The following is a 22493-nucleotide window of genomic DNA, read 5'->3' as shown; positions in this document are numbered from 1 at the left end:
GGGCGTGTGTTTATAGTGTTGTGTTGAGTCAAAGTTATGATTCATTTTATATAGCATATAAAAAAACCAAAACAAGAGTCTTGATAATTGTGCAGGAGTCACAAAATAGACCACTTTTATTTTTTTGTTCGTAAAAATGAGCCAAGTCAACTTTGAATTGTGATGTATTTCTAAGTACTTTTTTGCTCAGGTCTGTTAACATAGTTGGTAAAAATGAAAAACGTTTTTCATCAGATCACCTATAGGTTGTGCTGAAAAAAAAAATATAACACTTTATACTGCACATTCTTATAACCTCTTTACGTTTTAACACAGTAATGGAAAGAAAATGCCCTATTAACTTAAGTCAAAACTGTTTTATAATGTAGTGGAGAAAAATGAATGAAGGCAATTAAAAAGGTGAATTATTGATGATTGGTGAAAAGAGAACGACAGGATATAAAATTGTCTTCTTTCTTTCTAAAATGCTTCTATGACGATTCAAAACAGTCCACTGCGCTAAATCAAAGAGTCGCACATTGAGTCATTTATAAACTCATGACATCATGCTTTTATTTACAATAATGATAACACACAGAGACACACTGTATAGTTATGTTTGATGAGTGCTTGTGGGCAGGGCTGTAAACACACTCCCACATGAACTCTTAAAAACTATTATTAAGGCTTGCTGAGGAAGTCTAATGCTTCACCACACCCGTCTGTTCACCCGTGTGGCGTTCAGGACACTCACAAATGAAGGCTGTTGCTTAAATTGTCACACGTGCAACACGTACGTACCTGTAGAGATGCATTTTTTGTATTTTTAACCAGAAATGCACAGTTTGATGACATGAGATGTTTGGATATAAACAATCTATGTGTGTGTGTGTGTGTGGAGGGTTCTGCTCCCCATGACCCCCACAGCGTTGGTTCTGGAGAAGACCAAACTCTATCCAGACCCTCAGGCTCGGGGCTGAGGGAACCCGACAGTGTTCGCCTCCTGCAAAACACAACACAAGACACAATGTTGTTGAATGTAGAGTTGAGTCTTTATCTGTTGACGACGAGTCTGAGCATCTCTGTGACTATCTTTAAAAACCTCAGAACGAGAGCTGCAACTAGCGATTATTTTCTCCATTAATCGTTTGGTCCATAAGATGTCAGAAAATATATAAACCGGGAAATGATGATCTTCCTCGAATGTCTTGTTTTGTCCACAAACCAAAATGTTAGTTTTAATGATTTCTTTGTTATCTGGAGCAAAGAAACTCGGAAATATGCACATTTAAGAAGTTAAAACAATCAGAAATCTAGTTTTAATCATGAAAAAAAGCTTCAAACCGATCAATTTAGTTAATTATTTCAGCTCTACTCAGGACCTTAATAACTATGTCTTGATTTAACAGTTTTATCAACGAAAAACAGCATATATAATATTCAAGCAAAAGATGTATATAAACAAAAGATATTTGGCAGATGAGACACGTCTGCTCAACTTGTTAACAATATTAAAGGACCACTTCACCCAAAAACATTGTTTTTTACTCAGTTCCTGAGATATATAGTTGACATCCAAGTGTAAAATAAAATCCCTACACGTGTTATCAGAACAAGAACCTCACTGCACTTTAACTGCAAAAAAAGTCAAATAAAACAGTTCAGATTTATTCCAGCACTTTAAAGAGTGTGAAAATAAAAAACAAATGCAGCAGCATCACCTGGATCTTTAGGTTTATTCTTCATTTGACCAAGTGGAATAAATGGGTGAAACAGCCCTTTAAGTTAATTACAAAAATGTATTAAATGGTCCCAAAGTCCCTTCTTCAGATGGTTCTAATTTCACATTAATTAAATTAATAAACTCAAACTGGAACCTCAATGTAAGTAAATAATAACTGTTGGGAGTTTACAATCCCACCACTAGAGGGCAGACAGGCCCCTCACAAACACATGAGCTCAGTTGAAGCAGGATTCCTGGTGATGATTCTTCAATGACACTAAAACAGAGTGTGAGAAGCTTCTGGCCAGACTCCACATTGTTGTCACAACTAACAATAGAAGACCGTTTGTCCTTTGAACCAGCAAAGCTATTGTTGGAGATAAGCGGTAAAAGTGCACACACATCAATGTGTGGAAGCAGACAAATACAAAACATGAGTGAGAGAGTGAACAAACCCTTGTGCAAACACTCCCGGTCAACAACAGACAGGTCAGGCAGCGTGTTTGGCAACAACTGCCAGTTCTGTGCAACATTTAAAAATGTATGCACATACTGAAGATTGAATTATACTAGTTTCTCGAAAATAACGTGATAGTTTCTCGTTGTAGCGAGAAGACATCTTATCTCGAAATAACGTGGATAGTTTCTCAAAATAACGTCATAGTTTCTTGAAATAACATGATAGTTTCTCGAAATAATGTGATAGTTTCTCGTCATAACGAGAAGACATCTTATCTCTAAATAATGCGATAGTTTCTCGAAATAACGAGAAGACATCTTATCTCGAAATAACGCGATAGTTTCTAGAAATAACGAGAAGACATCTTATCTAAAAATAACGCGTTAGTTTCTCGAAATAACGAGAAGTTTCTCGAAATAACGAGAAGTTTCTCGAAATATCGTGATAGTTGCTCTAAATAATGTGATAGTTTCTCGAAATAACGTGATAGTTTCTCGAAATAACGTGATAGTTTCTTGAAATAACATGATAGTTTATCGAAATAACGTCAGTTTCTTGCTATAACGTAATAATTTCTCGAAATAACGAGAAGACATCTTATCTCGAAGTAACACGATAGTTTCTCGAAATAACGAGAAGACATATCTCGAAATAACGTCATAGTTTCTTGTTATAACGTAATCATTTCTCGAAATAACGTCATAGTTTCTCGGAATAATGTGAATTTCTCGTTATAACGCAATAGTTTCTTGAAATAACGTAACAGTTTCTCGAAATAACGAGAGGGTATTAGCGTACCCTGGCAAACCAGTCTGACCATTCTCCTCTGACCTCTGGCCTCTCCTCTCTGTAAACATAGGAGATGTTTATCCCAGTCAATCTGCAGCTGCTTTTAAAACTTCAAATTCAAGGGGCAACTGAAGACAGACACGTAGAGCAGCAGCATTAGCATCTACACAGGACAAGCATAAGTGCAACATGAACACAAGACAGATCTTCTTGACCATTCATGCTTGAATATATAGAGATGGACACCGCTCTGCCACAAAAGTAAAACTAGGTGCCTGATTTTTTATTGTTGATTTAATGAAGAAACATGTCGTTCGGTGTGAAAAGTTTGTTTTTACAGCTTTAAACAGCGGAGCGGCCGTGGCTTTGGCTGCAAGGACGACGCACGTTAGCGGTGAACGGCTTTATCGGTGGTCTGGGACTTTAAAAATACTGAACATTTGCAGCCTCATCCTTAAAATATCTACAGTAGCAAAGCTTTATTTAGTCCTCCACCTCACTGTGGCTGGACCAAAGTTCAAAGAGGAAAACAAACAGGTTGTGTTTTAATATTCAATAAGCATTAGCGTAGCTAGCTGTTGTGACTGTCACTTATCATGCATTACCATAACTGAAACATTTTCTTCAGCTCCCACTATAGGAATACATACTTCCTACGGACACTGCACTAGTAAATACTATTGTGAATAGTTAAAGGTGCCATATGTAAGAATGTGGCCAAAAACGTTTACTACATTCAAATTCAAAATAGCTGAGACTCTACTGACTGCAATGATTGGTAAATGGCAGTAGGTGGCGCCACGTGCCAAAACATGATTTCAAAACTTAAACATGATTTGCAGTCTGCAAAAGATTTTTTTTAATGCAAATATTTTGGCTGTACTGTTGTTGTTGGTGAGTTCAGTTTGTTATATGAACATTATTCCTGAGTCTCTGTGACATATTAGGAGGATTTTATGGCCAGTTAGATTTATTACGTAATGCACCTTTAAGAGATATGTTTGAAAATGAAATCAACATTTCTTTTTATGCAGGTGCGATTTAAAAAAAAGAATCTGAAGCAAAAGGCTGGAAAAAGTATAGTAAAATCATCTCCGTGTGCCGTTTCATTTTAAGACACATTTATGTGACAAAGTTAGTGTGAGAGTGAGAGTGCACTTTCTCAGGTGTCGTATGAAGTTACGAGCTGCTCATATCAGTGTCAGTGAAACACAGAGTTTGTAACCGGAGTTCACCGACTGTGTATCATGTGACTTAACGCTCAACACCGACGGGACTTTCATCACGAGATCACACACACACACACACACACACACAGCGCATTTGCATCATTTCACAATCAACGTTCCATCCACTGATGGCATCATTGCTACGAGAGGTATTTTTACTGGTGTGTGTGTGTGTGTGTGTGTGTGTTTCTGTGCGCGTATTCTGTGACAGACAAGCCTTGAAATACGAGCTATTTATGGCCATTTCCTTTTGGCAACAGATAACTCACTTTTTCTTGACTCCAGATCCAGGTAGTGATAAGACACCACCCATTTACCGTCACTATGCAGCCTGTGACATTTCCTGTTCTCAGAAAAAAACAAACAGCTGAGTGCCCCCCCCCCCTCCCTCAGTGTGAAGCTGAATTCTCTACACATGTTTGTGACCCCAGTGACTTTGTCAAACAAGCCTCATCTCTCGTTGCTCAGGGCTCGTGAACCACAGTGAGTTCACCTCACCTGGCCTCGTGTCCTGACAGGACAAACACAGACCACACTGACGGATCATCGCCCTGTAACTCCGCCGCGCCGCGCTGACTCACCGCCCTCGATGCGAGTGAATCAGCCGACTCGCTGTCCCCCCCCCCCCCCCCCGCTCTCACCGTGGTGAGCAGGGCTGCTGGGAAGACGGGGACGGGACCCTGTGATTTGGGACTCACCACAATGACTGCAGACATTTTTAAAAAGCCACAGCCTGTTTTAGTGTGTGTGTGTGTTTTCCTGGCTGTGTTTTGTCTGCTCAGCCAAACAAAAATCTGAATAATAACAATGAAAACAAAGCAGAATTTACATGAACTCAGACTTCATCGGTGCTTATGTGCTCCATTACACATATTAACACTACGAGGACAAGGTCCTGCATCACCTGATGACTTCGTTTCACTTGTTGTTGTCAAAATACTTGAGTGACATCTTGAGCCGACCTCAGGAATCTGTCATCGTGAGTGACAAAACAAAGTGTCAAATCACTGTACTAATGTATTTTTGTGATTAATGTTTGACCTGTTGCGTTCAAAGTTCAAGCAGTCGGTCCATAACTGTAAACAGTTATTTTCAGTTTGCGTTATTACAACAGACTTTCACTCGATCGTCCAAACCTGTGGGTTTTTTCTTGTAAAGTCAGCCTCAGACTGACTGCTCATCCAATATTTGGAAAATGGTATCATGTCTGAATCACTAACAACCTGTGATGTTGTCGGGGAGGGAGTCACTGACACTGAACTTTACGTTGCTTTGTAAACTCTCACTGCCAGAGAGAAAATCTGCTATTTTACAGCACGACACACGGAAGTTGTGAAGAAATCCTCCAATTGACCAAACAAGGCTTGGTAAATTGGTTTATAAACACACAGCAAAGGTTATATAAAGGCCAGATAAAGCAGTGGCCATATTCTTTATTTGCGGAGCCTTTTCATTAATTGGCTATAATCCATTTTTCCTTGTGTATCCACCTGCTGCCGCATTATCAGTGATAATACGACATAACTCAAGCTCGATGACTCATACAACCACACTCCAAAAGCCTAAACAACCCTTCAAGAGAGAAAAATGTATGAACTTAACTTTCTATTTGCTTTATTTCTGATAAGGAGAAGCTGAGGTCAAACTGTCTCTGGAAAAGTCTGAGTATACATAGAATACAGAGTTTCCTTGAGGCCAGAGCAGTGAGAGACTTGAGGAGCTGCTGAGCTCGGCGGTATTTCCTTGTGACATTTACGCTCAACCTGTTCGTATATGAATATAAGTCGTAATGAATCTCGACGCGACACTGTCGCGGCCAGCAACAGGTGAAGAAAGAAGAGCGGCAGCCGTAGCAGTGACACGAGATCAACATGTCCACACTCCACAGCAGCTGACCCTGCGTCACGCTGCCCTTTTTATCGCGTCCGTGGGTTGACCATACTTGTAATAAATCTCGCCTGACCCACACTGTGGTACGGTGTTTGATTACAACAACAAGGATCAAATATCGTTCCAAAGTAAAATAATGAACAAGGTCGTAGCCAAATTGTCTGCCCTTCCGATAACGGACTGTTATCTCGTGTGATAACGAATACATGATTCCAGGATCTTGAGATGCAGCAGCAACCCACGGCCACTGTCATCTTCCGTACTCAGGTTCTCCAACCCTGGTGCGTCGTTCAAAATAGTAATGTTTAATGTTCACACAGTGCAAATCTACTGGACAGCCTTTCTAGTTGAACATACACAGCCTAAGAATGCAGCAGCCACTTTGAACTCATTACCAAGTTGTACAGCAGAGGGTGCTGTGAGCACAGATGTTGAAGATGTTGTTTGTTGTTTTGCTGTGACAATGGGAGACACTAACACACTAAAACATCCTCCCGAGTGGACAACCGTCGAAGCGAACAAATCTGTAGACCTAGCTTGTATGTAACTTACACTACCATTCAAAAGTTTGGGTCACTGATACAATTTTTAAATTATTTTAATGTTTTCCATTAAAAGTCACACTTAATTCAATTATTCAACAAAAGTGTTGCAAAATTGATAGAAAATACAGTCAAGACATTGACAAGATTGCACAAGGGTTTTCAAGGGTTTTCTAATCATCCAATAGCCTTCTAACGTGATTAGCAAACACAATGTACCATTAGAACACTGGAGAGATGGCTGCTGGAAATGAGCCTCTATACACCTATGTACATATTCCATTAAAAACCAGACGTTTGCAGCTAGAATAGTCGTTTACCACATTAACAATGTATAGAGTATAGTGTATAGAGTGTATTTCTGATTAATTTAAAGGTGCATTATGTAATAAATCTAAAGCAACTGGACATAAAATCCTCCAAATATGTCACAGAGACTCAGGAATAATATTCATATAACATATTGAACTCACCAACAACATCAGTGCAGCCAAAATATTTGCATTAAAAAAAATCTTTTGCAGACCGCTAATCATGTTTATGTTTTGAAATCATGTTTTGACATGTGGCGCCACCTACTGGCAATCATTGCAGTCAGTAGAGTCTCAGCTGCCGAGCAACCACGGGTTGCCAGGTACGTCTGAGAAAACTAAACCTAAAAGACCTCGGTATTTTGAATTTGAGTGTAGTAACCGTTTTTGGCCACATTCTTACATATGGCGCCTTTAATGTTATATTCAATGAGAAAAAGTGCTTTTCCTTCAAAAATAAGGAAATGTCTAAGTGACCCCAAACATTTGAACGTTAGTGTTGGTGTATAAGAAAATCTATTTTTGAAAGTAAAGTGAACAATATTTACAAATTGTTTTTATTTGTTGTTATATGTGTACCTGTGTCTCAGAAGAAGTTCTTGATGAGAGGAGTGACCAGTTTCACCCACAGTTTGACGTAACGGTCCGGCCGCTCAAACGTTGAGCTGGACACCTCAGTGGAGCGCTGGTACAACATCTCCTGCTCCTGTGTGAGAGAGAGAGAGAGAGAGAGAGAGCGTTTCAAACACAGGTGTGTGTATTCAGCAAATAGTTACTCATTCATTCGTCATCATCATTTCTCTATGTGGTTGAAAATGTGAAAAAAAAAGTGGGAAAGAACAAACCTCCTGCAGCTGGCTCTGCAGCTCCTCATTTTCTGTTACTATGGCAATTTGGGCCTCTAGGTCACGGTGAACTGAGCGGTAACCAAAATTAGGGGAGCCAATTAGAGTGAGGCAAGGCCGGTCCTGCCCCTGGAGGTAATACCACAGACCTGCAGGAGAGGAAAGCCAGTGAGGAGGAGGTAATTCTTCAGAGAGCTGCTTTCAGCAGGGTTTTCTGTCGGGGCCCAAACCACAACTAAAAGGAAGCACATGCAGAAATCCCCAGCGTCGATCCAAAACCCCAAAGAATGAGAGAGAGACTGAGTGTACATCCTTGTCCTGAGGCTCTGACAGAACGACTGCATGAGCCGTCTTCTCTCACGCTACATACCGCTGTGACCACAAGTGGAACAGCAGAGCAGGGAGAAGAACAGCAAGAGTGATGTTTTTATTGTTTTCACTCAACCAAACAGGACTCATCTGGACAGCGAGCCGTGACTTAGACATAAGTCACATTTCTCAAAACGCGTCAGGCCAAATTACTGAAAGTCAAAGTCAGTTCTCGTGCATTAAGAGTGAACTGATTTCCATGACATTTTTGTGAATTGGTGAGGCAGTGAACCAAGGGAGGACCAATTTGGAGCAGTTAAACATGGGATTTTTCTTCCCATTTCCCAGTTAGCTGCACTACCGTTCAACAGTTTGAGGTCACTTTCCTTATTTTTGAAGGAAAGGCACTTTTTTCAATGAATATAACATTAAATGAATCAGAAATACACTCTATACATTATTAATGTGGTAAAAGACTATTCTAGCTGCAAACGTCTGGTTTTTAATGGAATATGTACATAGGTGTATAGAGGCCCATTTCCAGCAACCATCTCTCCAGTGTACATTGTGTTTGCTAATCACGTTAGAAGGCTATTGGATGATTAGAAAACCCTTGAAAACCCTTGTTGCAATGATGTTAGCACAGCTGAAAACAGTTTTGCTGGTTCTTTGACGAAAGGGACAAAATTATTATTTTGAATAAAAATCATTATTTCTAATCTTGTCAATGTCTGGACTACACTCTTAGAAATAAGGGTTCCAAAAGGGTTCTTCTACAAGGGCTGCTTTCCTGAAGAAAGGGTTTTTCAAAGGTTCTTGGCAACACTAATGGTTCCTGTAAGAACCCTTTTGATCCAGAGAACCCTTTAAAACCCCTTTCCTGAATAAAGGCTTTTAAAGGGGTTCTTGTTGGAACCCTTCAAATGGGCTCCATTGTGTGACTTTGAATGGAAAACACAAAACAATTGTATAGGTGACCCCAACCTTTTGAACCGTAGTGTATTAGGAGGGGTATAAAACTTAAAACATTCTATTTACTAACTATTTTGCCCAACAATACATATATACCACACACATTACAATACTAAAAACTTGACTGGTGTGTGTGCTTTTGTTTAATCTCACCTTTAGCGTGGAAGGTCCACTGTGCTCTGTGGTACTCGTGCAGGTGGACCCGCTCCTGTTGGCCCAGCTGGCACACCTGGCTGTAAAACTGCCGGGCGATGTGAACGTACGCCGCGGGGATCGCTCCGGCGACACCTTTGGCGCCGAAGAACCCGTTGACCTCGGGGGAGGCGGTGAGGATGCGGTAGCTGGCTCCAGCGCCGAGCACCAGCCGCATATACGCCCGGGTCAGGTTGAAGTAACCCGATGTTAGGAAGACGGTGGAGTCTGGCCCCGCGTCCCTCAGCAAGCGCTGGAGGTTTTGGAGCGAGACGGGAAGTGAAGAAAGATGAGTTACAGCCATGGATCTATATCCTGATGTACTTTCTAAATAACTGTGTGGGAAACGGACGGTTAGAGCAAAGTAATACAGCCAGAAACATGCTGTTAAAGAGAAAGAGATATTATACATTTGACACAGGAGTTTGGACTGATTTCACTCAATTCTCAGTGAAATATGATGTTAAAATGATTTCATTATTACAAATGGAGCAGAAAATCTGTTTATTGCTGCGTTTATAGACTTTATTTGTGTTTTTTTTTTTAAATGCCTTAAAAAAAAAAAAAAAAAACAGCACTTATTTGTCTTTATAGACCCGTTTTATGACATGATGATTTTGGCAGGACACAGCGGGAAGAGCACAGGTGTAAATAATCAAACTAAACGACGGCTGACTCACTGCCCTGACTTGTTTGAACGGACCTCGTTAAAGTGATCACCAACACCTGCGCTTTTCCCGGCAAAAACACGTCACAAGCCGCATTTGTTATCGTTCAAAAAGCAGTTAAAGTTGGATCACTTGTACAACAATAACCCTGAATTTAAATTTATTAAGGCTTATTAACTCTAGAACACTATCGCTCAAATTCAAAACACCATCACTAACGCCGGGGGATTTTTACCCGAGATAATAAATACACCCAAATAAAAAGCACTTGTCATCAAAATATATCAAAACATAATAGACAATACTACTAATACTAATAATAGACAATACATGACACATTTGAGTAGTGTTCTTTTATTTTAAACTGTGTCATGTCTAACAAAATGAAAGAAAAGCCTCATGAGGGGACCATATAAAAATGCTCCAAAATGACTGGAAAATTAGGAATTTGGGAACAAATGATAATGAAGATAAAAACTTGGTTTTCATGAAAATCACATACTTTTATTTGCTCGTGTGAAAACCACCCAGCAATGGTGTTCTAGGGTTAACAAAAATGTAATATACTACAAATAAGGTATGAGTGTATATAATCAAGGGTTCTGCTTTACTCTACAGCAGCCTGAATGGACGAGGAAGAGGAAGTTTACGATGCACAGGAAGAAAAATTGTTTACGAAGTCCACCATAGATCACTGGTGCACTTGGAAAGACAGCAGTGAGTGGAGGAGTCCTCTATTAGTTGCAACCTCATCATTAATTGTCACTAATTATTGCATAATTACACGTTTGACAACAATATAAACAACTTGTACTTTTGAACTCCCAACACAAAAGATGAAGGGTTTCATAGTCACTTTGCCTCACCTGTGTCACCTGCTCGTCCACCTTGATGCCAACGGGTTTCATCTGAATCAGAGGAAACACCCAGGTGTCCTCCTCCTCCTCCTCGTCCCCCCCCTCGCTCACCGCCCCGTGGCTCAGCAGCTGCTGCTGCCTCATGTGAGCTGCGTTCATGACCTCCATGATCCGCTTCCTTGCCACGGCTGAAAAGTCTTCTCTGTTGCCTTGTTGTCGTGGAGATACAAAAAAACAGTACACACACACACACACATGGCCAAAGATAAGTGGGGGAGCTGTGGGAGACGGTCAAACTGATCTCTGGGTTACAACGCTCTGAACTCAGAGTGAGTGTCACTGTTGTATGTGTATTTTTGCGATGACTAAAAAACATAATTTTGGCTGCTCGTCACCACCTTACAAGGGCTTGTTGAAGGTCAAAACTTGGTGTTGGGGTTAGAATTGGGTTTAGGTTAAAGGATAGAGTTCAGCATTTAGTTGTGATGGTTAGGCTAAGAGGCAAGGGAGTTCATTAATATCTGAGCCTGCAAATGCTGTGTGTGTGCCAACTCTTTAGAGCCTTTCCTGGCATAAACACTGGCCTTGTCGGCATCAGTAGTCCCCATGGAGACCAAAACCTGGTCCTAATGAGGCAGAACCTAATTTATGAGGAAATGGTTTAAGTCTAGGGCTAAGATTTGAATTGTGGTTAGATTAAGGTTCAGGTTAGGCATCAACTGGTTATGGTTAAGGAAAGAGATAAGGCTTTGTTCAGGCTGTCCGAATGAAATGGAATGTCCTCGGAAGAATAGCTGCGCAAACCTCTGTGTGTGTGTGTGTGCACGCACTTCCCACTAAATATCATCTTCCAGCAACACTGTGACATCACAACTCTATTCCTGGTGTTTGTTACCACTGAGGTCCAGTCCTGCAGACATGATGTCATTCATCCCTCAAACTAACATCCTGGCAGTCTGCGCTCGAGTTACTGATACAGTGTATACGAGTGTGTGTGTGTGTGTTTATGAGCATGTGCAGAGAAAATCCTGACAATTTCATATCCGGCTGCATGGTTACCCAACCGCAAGAGCTCTCTGCATCTTTCTAACTGTCCACACACGCACACACACATACGCACACACACAAAACCATCATTTATTTGCCTGTCTAAGCTTTCAAGCCCCATTAGCGAAATCCATCGGCTCCTCTTGCTAAAAAACTGAGTCAGTGCCACCGTAACTGACCAAGAAGTGTCAAAACATGTTGGGGGGTAAATATCTGACAGCACACGCACACACACATTACATTTCCTACCGTTGTACGGGTGCACCATGCCCTCCAGCATGGAGACAGAGTCGTCGGGCTGAAGCTGCAGGGAAACATCTCCCACGGCCTCCACCAGGTCTGAGAAGAAGTCAGCGACTTCCCTGCAGTTCTCCAGCAGCACGTAACGATCCTGTCTGTTAGTGAAGTACGAGTCGCTCAGGTTGGCCCTGAAAGATGACAGAGCAGGACGGATTTTAACAATTGAGGCGACTGGAAAGTACTTTGGTAAAGAGAGGAAAGGGGGAAACATAGGTATGAGGTTTCAATGCACATAGAGAGTATATAGAGTTCAATGTTTTTTAAAAACTGTTTTATCTTCTGAGACCAGGTCCTTCTGAAATGAGGCGCAGTCCAAAGGAAACTCTAGGAAATAATAATGTGTGTATCTGAATATACCAACAACAAATTCAATTATTTTGACTTGGCTTTCAAGTCAAAGTAGAATTTAGCCTCGAAAAAAAAACATGTTAATGCTGAACTGGTCCAACTCACCCCAGTAATAACAGCTTCTACAAGGATCGGGTGAGTTGTTGCTAAACCAGTCAGAGAGTATTTTAATTTACAGTCAGTGAGCCATAAAAGTATTCAGTTTCCCCTGTTTAAAATGCAGATGATTTTCATCCTCTCAAAACTGTGGAGCCAATCATCTGTCATGATCTGAGACAACATCACTGACTAACAGGCTACACTGCAGTGACATTAACGACTGTTCTCCACAAAAACAGCAAATAACAGGGGTCGCCTCATCTTCTGCATAATCTGACATGGTATGCTTATCCATGTCTTTTGCTTGACACTGGTTGGTCCGTGTAGCAGGCTAGCAGCATGTGCCATTTTGTGTGCTGAGCTGAAATGGAGTGGAAACCACACTCAGCCAAACGGCACCGTGCCCATTGTGCTTGGAGCTCACCCACTGTTTCCCTATTTTCTCTGCATATGTCGAAATCTGCGCTGAGAACATTTCCGAGAAAAGACAGTTAACACCTGCGAGTTGGTTACACACAAGTACCAGCGGACCAGAATGTGATTGAAAGCAGACAGAGCTGAAGAGGAAGAGGGAGGACCTGAAGGACTTAATAAAAAGGTCACACTGACACACTGCTGAACAAGAGTCTGTACTGTATACCCGCTGATGATAACGTTGTCGTCAAATAGATACACTTTGATGTGCTGGACTCCGATTGTCTCATTGAAGCGCTGCGGGACGAGCAGCCGCAGTAGCCCCCTCAGGTCTGGAGTGTGGTAGAGAGAGACACGCATCTGAGAGGTGAATCGCTGCAACAACGGCAGCAGCATGGTCCTCGAGTTCACCTGCCCTGCACGTGTCACACAACAACAACAACAACAAGACACAGTCAGGGTAAGAATGAGCGTAGTTCTGTAATGGTAAATTCAATTTCTTTGTCTCAGAGCTACAACTCTCCATCACCCTTTTCTAACACAAGATACCAGGTCCTTTTGTGTATTCAAATTAGGATGTCTAGACCCAACTCGCAACTACCTACAACATCCGCAGGGAGTCGGCTCCCCGATACCTACAGTAGACAAAGAGGTGTGAAAACATGGCCTGGAAAGGTACATTCCTTTGTCTTTTGGAGGAATGCGATAGGGGAGTTGCTTAGGTCAAAGAGGTGTGAAAACACAGCCTGGAAAGGCAGACTCCTTTGTCTATTGGAGGTATGGGGGGTTGCTTAGTTATAAATGTTTCAGGCTCACGATGCTCTGGGTCTTTTCTCCAGCTAGGATCACTCGTGGGAGGATTGACCCTTTCTATGCAAAGAAAATAAAACCTCGTCTCTATTTCATTCTTCACCAGCAGCAGAGAATTTCCACAACAGTGCAAAGAGAGGACGGCACCAAAAGTGTCAACAACCTCGTGATCCACGGGTGTAGTCCAGCAGTATGGAGACCTTCAGGTCAGGAGAGCGACTGAGGTCCTGCGAGCGCTGGAGAGCGTCCTCCATACAGTCCACCTGAAGGAAAAACACAAAACGCGGCCTGAATGACGTCTGCGCCCATTCAGATTGGCATGAGATGTATGATGTACAGCTAAAAATGAAAAGGATCTAAATTCGATGCCGTAGAACTTGAGACACCCACAGGGGGTTTGATCCAGATAAACAGATCAACAACCTACTGCCAATGCCCGGCAGCAGCTACGACCAGGCCCAGGCTTCAGCAGCTAGTGGTGAACTGGTTTCATTTAGCTCATGTTTGACCGGTGAACCACATCGACGTCGGACTCCATCTTACACTTGTGACTCAAAGAATACTTCAAGCTTGCGTTGGAAGAGCGGACAGTTCGACTAGGCCGGGCACCGACATTGTGATGTCAGAAAGTTACTGAACTAACAGTGTGAAAGCTTTTATATCTGGGAGAACTTAAAACACTAAACTGAAGCTGCTCAGTTACATTAACTCAAGTGGGAAGACATCAACGGCTTTAATCATGTTTTTACAACTGCCTTCATTAATATTGTTCAAAACCCCCACAAACTGTGGTTTGTATAGAAAGAAAGAATGAAAGAAATGTATGTAGAAAGAAAAAAAGAGTGATCATAATTCATTATTTGACAGTAAATCCCAATTATCAAAAACCCTGGCCTTTCCTTTTCTTTTACACTTGCAGCTAAATTGTGAATCTGGTGCCCAAATGCATTCATTAAACTGCACGTCATCCCCAGAGTGCCCGTTTTCATGCCAGTAAGGCATTTCTTCTTCCCAGTAAAGAGCTCTTTGGGGATCTCAGCGCCACCAGCGCTTCCAGTCCTTGAAGTTTCCTCTGAAGCCAATCAGACAATGAGTGGGAAATCTCTCTAGCAGAGCGTTTAGTCATCAAGCTGCGTAACATCTCGTCTGAAATGTTGTGAGTGAATCGAGACAGAAAATGTTTGCTCTTGTGTGACTGAATAAGTCACGGGGAGTTGCTATCGACTGACCACAGGGCCAGATATGACTCGTAACACGATCGCTGTAAATCGGAGAAGAAAACCGGACTTATTTATTTCACATCAAACATTGGGAGAGATGCACTTAACTGTGAGATGTGAGAGATCTTTCAGTTTCACCACACTTTATATTCACTTAACTCTTAGTACTAAACAGTATACGCAATATATTGCTAAGCTATAATTTACTTAACTTAGAGGTTGAATTGTCAAGGGTACAAACTATAGCATCTATTTAACATAATGAATATATTATTATTATTATTATTATATTTTTTGGACATTTATTCAGGCCTGAAAACTCCAGCATTATTGAAGTTATTGAGCTTCTGTCGTCTGCCTTTTTAAAATTTAAAATTTGCATTGTTTACATCCACTGCTTCACAGGCTTCATCGTTCCTGCATTTCCTACATTTCCTGGCACTTGATCGTGTTTAACAACCACAGTAGTTTAGTGTGTGTTTACATTGGCGTCCTTGTGTGTGTGTGTGCACTTTCCATTGACTGGTGATCTCAAAAACTTTTTTTTAATATACATATAACTGTATTTACTTTATCTACTGCCATTACATATGGCGCACTCAAGATACACATTACATTTCACATTGAGGCATTTTCTCGTGTAACGAGTAAATACGCTGAGCAGGTGCTACTGTATTGCTACTGGTATAACTCATGTTTTTCCTTTTGTGTCTTTTGAGCCTGGGACAGTTTGCATTCTTCCATTTAAACCACACACGCCATTCTTCTCCTGCTGAATGGACCCGAGTTCATTGTGACCATTTACATGCAAACCTGGGCATGAAAGCAGCACAGTCACATGGACAAGCTGTACCTTTTTGACTCACGCTTCTCGTCATCCATCATCCTGTGAGGTTACGTGGGTTTGGCAGTTGATTCAAATGCTTTTTATCGGACTTGCCTCTGCCCTTTTTTTCCTGCAACTCACCCTCTTCCTTGCTCCTGCTGCTCTTACCAGTTAGAAAAAAAAACAAAAAAAAAAAAACATGAAAAACAGCTGAATATGAGCATCGGTCCAGACTGTGGTTTACTCTGGGTTGACATTGTTATGCTAGGCTTTCCAAGCATGAAGGACATCGGGGCTATCACATGCCAACACTGGTCTCCTTGTACCCATAAACCCTTGCATTTTGAGGTATTTCCTTGTAACTGGCCGGGAGAACACTTTCAGTCTGAACAAAACCACACAGTGGTTTTCTTGGAAGAGGCTCTGACTCACAATTTCTGGCATCTCTATCCACTTATTTGGCATGTGTGTGCGATGGCATTGTTCTCACCTGCCCAAAACTAAATTACCCGAAAATGTAAATGAATCTGCTTTTCTCTCTCTCACGCACGCACACGCACACGCACACGCACACGCACACGCACACGCACACGCACACTCACCAGCTCCTGCTCCAGTTGACCTGTTCCCAGGTACAGCGAGGCCATCACCACTCTTTTCTTTGCAGTCTGGATTCGATCCTGTGGTGGAAGTTAAAAACAATGGTTAAAAAATTAAAGTATTGAACAAGCACGTGAGGCTTTGACAACTCTTTTACTATTAGCGGACAGTAACATTGCATAATGCAGTATTTTCTGGATGTGTTCCAACAAAGTTTAACAAATCTAATGGTGCACCATTTGTTTTGCAGAAAGCAGCTCCCATCAAACGTGTTCACAGTGAAGGACTCCTTTTTTTTAGTCCGACTGATAAAATCTTTCTAAATCATTAATTATCAATTCAATATCAGTTGCCGATTAATCAATTATTCATCTTATTGCTGCAGCATTATTTTGAACGCCTCCACTGCAATGAAGTCCACACATATGGACTAAAACGATGTGCAGAGCTCGACTCGCCACAAATGCAACATTTTTTAAGATAAAACACAGATCACTAACTTAGTTTCCACGCGTATGTGCGTCATCCTTTCTATTCTTTATATCTGCAGTTCCAGCATGAATTCCATTCATTGTTTGTGCTCGAGGCACTACAAATCTTCTGCTGGAATTATGATTTACAACTCCATAACAGCCCGATGACAATTAGTAATGAAAAGTTTGCAAATCACTGCGTCAAAAGGGATCTATTAATAACACAAAGCGGGCATTCGAGCTTCCTTGAAGTCCAAGTTATGAGGAAATGTCAGGAAAACAAATGCTGTGTCTTTTTTCCAAGCACACCCATTCACACGCTCCTGTCATCACCATAGAAAAGAAATGACAATGTGTTGAAAAAACATAATCTCCAACATAATACATCAAAGTTCAACGCCGTCACTGAGAATTAACTCTCACTCTTTGTGTCAAAGTTACAAACTCCTGATTCGTTGCTTCTGGTGAGGATGCATGGAAGAAAAAAACCCCCTCAAAAAAATTTAATATAATGCAAACCTACTTTATACTCTACACTAATCATTAATGTGTTAATTCCTCCATCATGATGACTCACAGACTTCAACTCTGGTGTTTGAGGGTAAACAGTTAACATTGGCTGGGGAAAATAATACCTCCTTAATTGGCTCACGTTCAAGCCCTATATTGAACATTTGTTGTGTGTACATACAGATAACAATCAAGTATCGCCTTTAAATGCATCCAGCTACATCTCAATACTTTCTTTGCAGCACACTGTTTGCTTTGGCAGTGACCAACCTTCATGGCCTGGTAGAACTGGTCAGGTGAGGTGAGGATGTGGATGTGGGTGCCGGGCACCCGGAATGCGGGCACATGCTCCGCCATCCATCGGAAGTGAGTGCAGAGGCCATCTCCACTGCTCTGATCTCCGGCCGACCCCGAGGGCCTCACAGCTCGACGGGGGGAGGGGTCGGCTTCGGCGAGGAGCGGGGCCAGCAGCAGCACGGAGGAGCTGGAGGGTGAAACGTGGAAATTGGGTTAGACTGAGAGTGTATCAACAAAATGTATCAGACATGAATCATTTCCAGAGGATTATTCCTTCTGGCGTTGATCGCCTCTTGTCAACTGATACTGAAACATTCGCAGCTTTGTTTTTGTGGCACGACGTCAAAACTGAGAAGAAGGACACCCTCTGCCTCTGTACTGGTCCTCCATAGGTGAGTCAATTGTTTCAATTTCAATAATTCATATACAAAATTATCTGGAAATGACTGCTACTGTTAAATGTTTTGTTATGGATACTCAACTTTTTCTGCAATGTTTTTTTTTTGAGAATGAAAGGAGCATCTCGAACCGTGGGAGGAGTTGGCTCCAAAAGAAATGGCAAAAATATAAAAACATTGTTTAAATTTGGCAGCTCAGCATTCCAAATATTTGAGTCAGTTAACAGGAAAATAATAGTCAACACTCCCAACAACATTTTCTCAGCAGATTATAGTATCTGTTCGCCACCAGGACAAGGTTTGACGATTCAGGTTCCTTCAAAAATGAAGAGAATAGTGTTCAACCTGTATCTACGATGTTTTTCATACGTGAGTAACGCGCAGACAACGTGTCAACGAGCATAAAGACAGCACTGGTGCAAGAAGGTTTCCAAGTTGGACAGGGGCTTTTTCTGTAAGGAGTTTGCATGCAATCTCCCCGCGTCTGCGAGTTGTTCTTCAAGGACGACTGATTGGGCAGAGCAACTCTGATCCATAAAGAAAAGGTCGCATAGAGGCTGAGTAGCGTGTAAGAGTATCATTCTGCAGGCCCGATGCGTTTAAAGACTTTTATTTTAGCAAAATGCAACATAACATTATGACTGTCAACAAAAGGAAACATGAGAGCCTAGAGGTCTCCCTCTTTGTTCCAAAGAAATGGATGATGAAAACCACACCCCAGAGTTACCAATTACACCTTATTCATTCAGAACAAAAAAAATAAACAAAAACTTTATGTTGGCTCCCACATTGGGTTTAGAATAACAGGAGTGTGAATGGTTGTTTACTGCTGTATGTTGACACTGTGACCGGCTGGTGACCAGGCCAGGGATGCACCCCACCGCTTCTCAATGTCTGAGATTGGTGGAAAACATCGACACAGATGTGTCTTATTTCCTACTCGTTTGTGGACCGAGGTCATACAAAGTGGGTCATTTGTGCCATGTATCATCGAAAAACGATAAAAGATACCGTGTTTTTGTGCTGTTCTGCAGATGCCAGATATGCTGGAGACTCCCACAGGCACACTGAACACATCAGGTAAACCTCATTCAACACAACACACCCGTCTTTAATGAGGGCAATAGTGTTCAGTTTTTGTTCAAACTGTGTTGAAGACTAGTTGGGTAACACTTTACAATAAGTACACACTATTAGCATTAGTGAAGCAATAATACATATTGAATTAATCATTTATAACGCATGAATACTCGTTAGTATGTAGTTTATAAACACAGTTATAAATGCTTTACTCATCCCATCAGCTGAGGAACAGTGTCCAAATAGCTGCTGTACTGAAGCAGCCAATCAGCATTACACCTCCAACAAACGACATGTGGAAGTGTGTTAACCCACGACACACCGCAGTCTACACTCTTCCTTTATATTCCTTAAAACCAAAGGTCATCACGCACACATACACATGCACTCAGTGTATGTTGTTTGGGTTTGGAGTTGAACCACAAAGGCCACTTCCAATAAGTTGGAGAAAACAAAAGTCACTTTAAAAGAGAATGAGAATTCCCTCATACATCCTTATAGCGAAGATATCCCTCTTTTACAGGAGTGCAAATTACAAACGTTATCTCAAAGGATAATTACATTGATTCTTTTACAATGTTCTGGAAGTGGTAAGAGACATGAGAGTGAGACTGGAGATGAGGTACGCCCTATGACATTATGTGACAATGGCAGCATTTCAAGACAGAGATGAGATAAAAACAATCACAAGCGACAAAGAAACACTGAAGGCTTCCATTCAACAAAAAACAAGGTAGATTTGTTCATATCAACATAGTTTATCGTGATCTCTGCCACTTTTATAAAAGAGCGATTTGATGCGACTCTAACTGACATACAGTTCTCATCCTATAATATGATATATGGTTAAGTTAAGTTGATAAACCAAAGCTTCAGTGAGTAATTGTCAATGAACAGAGGAGATGTTTGTTTTGGTATGTGAGTGCATCATCACCCTCCCGATTTCGATCATGTGAAGGAAGAAGATTGTTCTCATAACTAAAAAAATCCCCGATTGAGAAACAGGATTGTTAAGTTTGTTGTTTTTCTCACAGATGGCTTGATTTGACGTAGAGGAAACACTGTTTGTACCGTCCAACAAAGACGATATGTAGATCGATGACCGATTACTTGACGGTCAAACTGAACTCAAACTGAATTTCCTTTTCAAAACAGGAACGCACTCATTTTCCTGTTTATTTTCCATATAATGTGATTATAATGTGGCGACAGACTTGCAAAGGGCCAGAATGATCTAGATCCATGGTTCTCAAACTGTGGTACGTGTACCACCGGTGGCACGTGAGCTTCCTCTGGTGGTATTTGGGAGTAAAATTAGAAATACTGTTCTACTGTGTATGCCTGGAGTGGTATGTGATCAGGAGTGGAGCTGAGGATTAAATAATAACAATTAGTCACCTCATCACTCGCTCGATCTTAATCTAATTTCGCTATCCTACTGTCTGAAGTATATGAGAATAGTACCTTTACTCGGTAGGCGGGGGGTGTGCGCTGTGCCCGCTGACAACAAACAACAATATAGAACGTGACACAACAGACAACAACCAGCAGCTTGTTTTTTTTGTGCTTGGTTTGTGGCTGTTTGTCTCAACACGATGTCAAGCCTTGTATGAGAATAGACTGTGGTCTGTGGACGTTGAAGAAATACCACCATCAGCTGATTGTGATGTTTAACTCCACATGTACCGTACCATTACTCTGGTACCACGAGGGAAGGGTAACAAAACAATGCAAAAGTTGGTGCCAGTTCTTTTGGTACTGTTGCTATTTTTAAGTTAAAATAAAACAGCAAATATATTTTTTTACCCAAAACAACATGTTGAATTTAGCAAAAATATTACCCACACCAATAATTAAGTTAATCATTTTATTGACAGGACAAAGTCTCACGTGACACATCACCTGTCAAGTTTCACTTCCTGTCACGTGACTTGGCCGCAGTATAAATGACGGGTGTCCTTCACGTGTCACGTTTCAGGGTCGAGAAAGAAAAAAAAAAAGCCACAACAACAGGGACATCCCGTGTGATGTGTGAAGGTGAGCTGCTGTGTGTGTGTGTAGGACTGACTGCTAGCTTCATTGAGCAGTTCATTACTCTCACTGACGATAACGTACTTTGAACTTTGCTGGAAACACACTAATGTCACGCAGATATGCTACGAATCACTGATACACGTAAACAAACACCAACAATTCAGAACCACGACTGTGACAGACAGAAGGCGAGTGTCCGATAACGGATGCATTAGCATGTGTAGCTCTGTTTAGTGCAGCTATGGCAGCTAAACGCGGGTCTAACACTCTCGTGTCCGTGTGTCGGTGGGTAAACCGTGCGTCTTACCCTCTTCGTCGGTCTCGTGCACGGAAGATCCGGTCTGATATTCGTGTAAAAACCCCGGCGACAGCCGGTGTGTACACGGAGTACACCAGCCTCCTCCAGGTCATGGGAGCCGCCATTGGTGCATCACTGCCGCTTTGAATTAACTTTATTGACAGCGCACACGCTGTTCACTGACAGTAGTAGCTAGTTGTACTACTATGGCAAGCGTTTTCTTTAACGTTTAATCGGTAGACCGGCTATTCACTACCAATATCGGCAACATCATTCTGTCTAGTCAAAACTACAGTTATAGTTTTAGCTAGTGTTAATGACGTAACAGATCTCCGTAATTGAGTTTTTACTAGTCAAAATGACGTCACTTTTTGCCATTCATGTGTACGGGGTTTGTAATTAAAGTTATCCTCAATTGAAGATATCTACATTGTCTGTCATATCTGGAATTAAGTTCCAGATAGTTGAATAAATATCTACAATTGTAGATATCCATAACTGAATTATATATATATATATATATATATATATATATATATATATATACACAATGACAAACCCCATACACATGAATGATTACAGTGGTGTCATTTTGACTAGTAAAAACTGAATTATTTTGACAACTAAGAATGAAGTCGCAGTTATCTACAACTACATTTCATACCTACTAGTCAGTTAAATTCTGACTAGTCAAAATTATGTCACAGATATCTGTAATAATTCCAGATTTACCATGCACTGCATACCATACAGTTGCAGTCTATTTCTATTATGCTATCATACTATTTTCCTTTCCGTACATTTATTTGACAGTGAAAGTCGCCATTTACTATATACTATATACTACTACTACTATATACTATAGACTATAATTATAGCTTTTCAAATGTGCTGCTTTGTCTTTGAATTATAGCTTCAGCATTATTATGCTGCTTTATCAACACCTGTTTATACAATGCATTTGCAGGAGTTT

General features: G+C 41.2%; 1 protein-coding gene across 1 annotated transcript; it reads right to left on the bottom strand.

Moving 5' to 3' along the window:
• Positions 1-421: 421 nt before the first annotated feature.
• pgs1 (phosphatidylglycerophosphate synthase 1) lies at positions 422-21645 on the bottom strand (the record flags this gene model as incomplete). The annotated part of the gene is made up of 11 exons (XM_083903911.1): positions 422-982; positions 7503-7629; positions 7769-7917; positions 9203-9494; positions 10776-10975; positions 12063-12241; positions 13201-13390; positions 13948-14047; positions 16421-16510; positions 17684-17897; positions 21530-21645. The coding sequence occupies 10 exons, from the start codon at positions 21643-21645 to the stop codon at positions 7510-7512; spliced, it is 1650 nt and encodes a 549-aa protein (XP_083760037.1). The 3' UTR covers positions 422-982; positions 7503-7509.
• Between the last annotated feature and the right edge of the window lie 848 nt (positions 21646-22493).

Source organism: Microchirus variegatus (genome assembly GCF_963457635.1).
Source record: "Microchirus variegatus genome assembly, chromosome: 17".
NCBI lineage: Eukaryota > Metazoa > Chordata > Actinopteri > Pleuronectiformes > Soleidae > Microchirus > Microchirus variegatus.
This window is presented reverse-complemented; position numbering and strand designations above follow the sequence as displayed.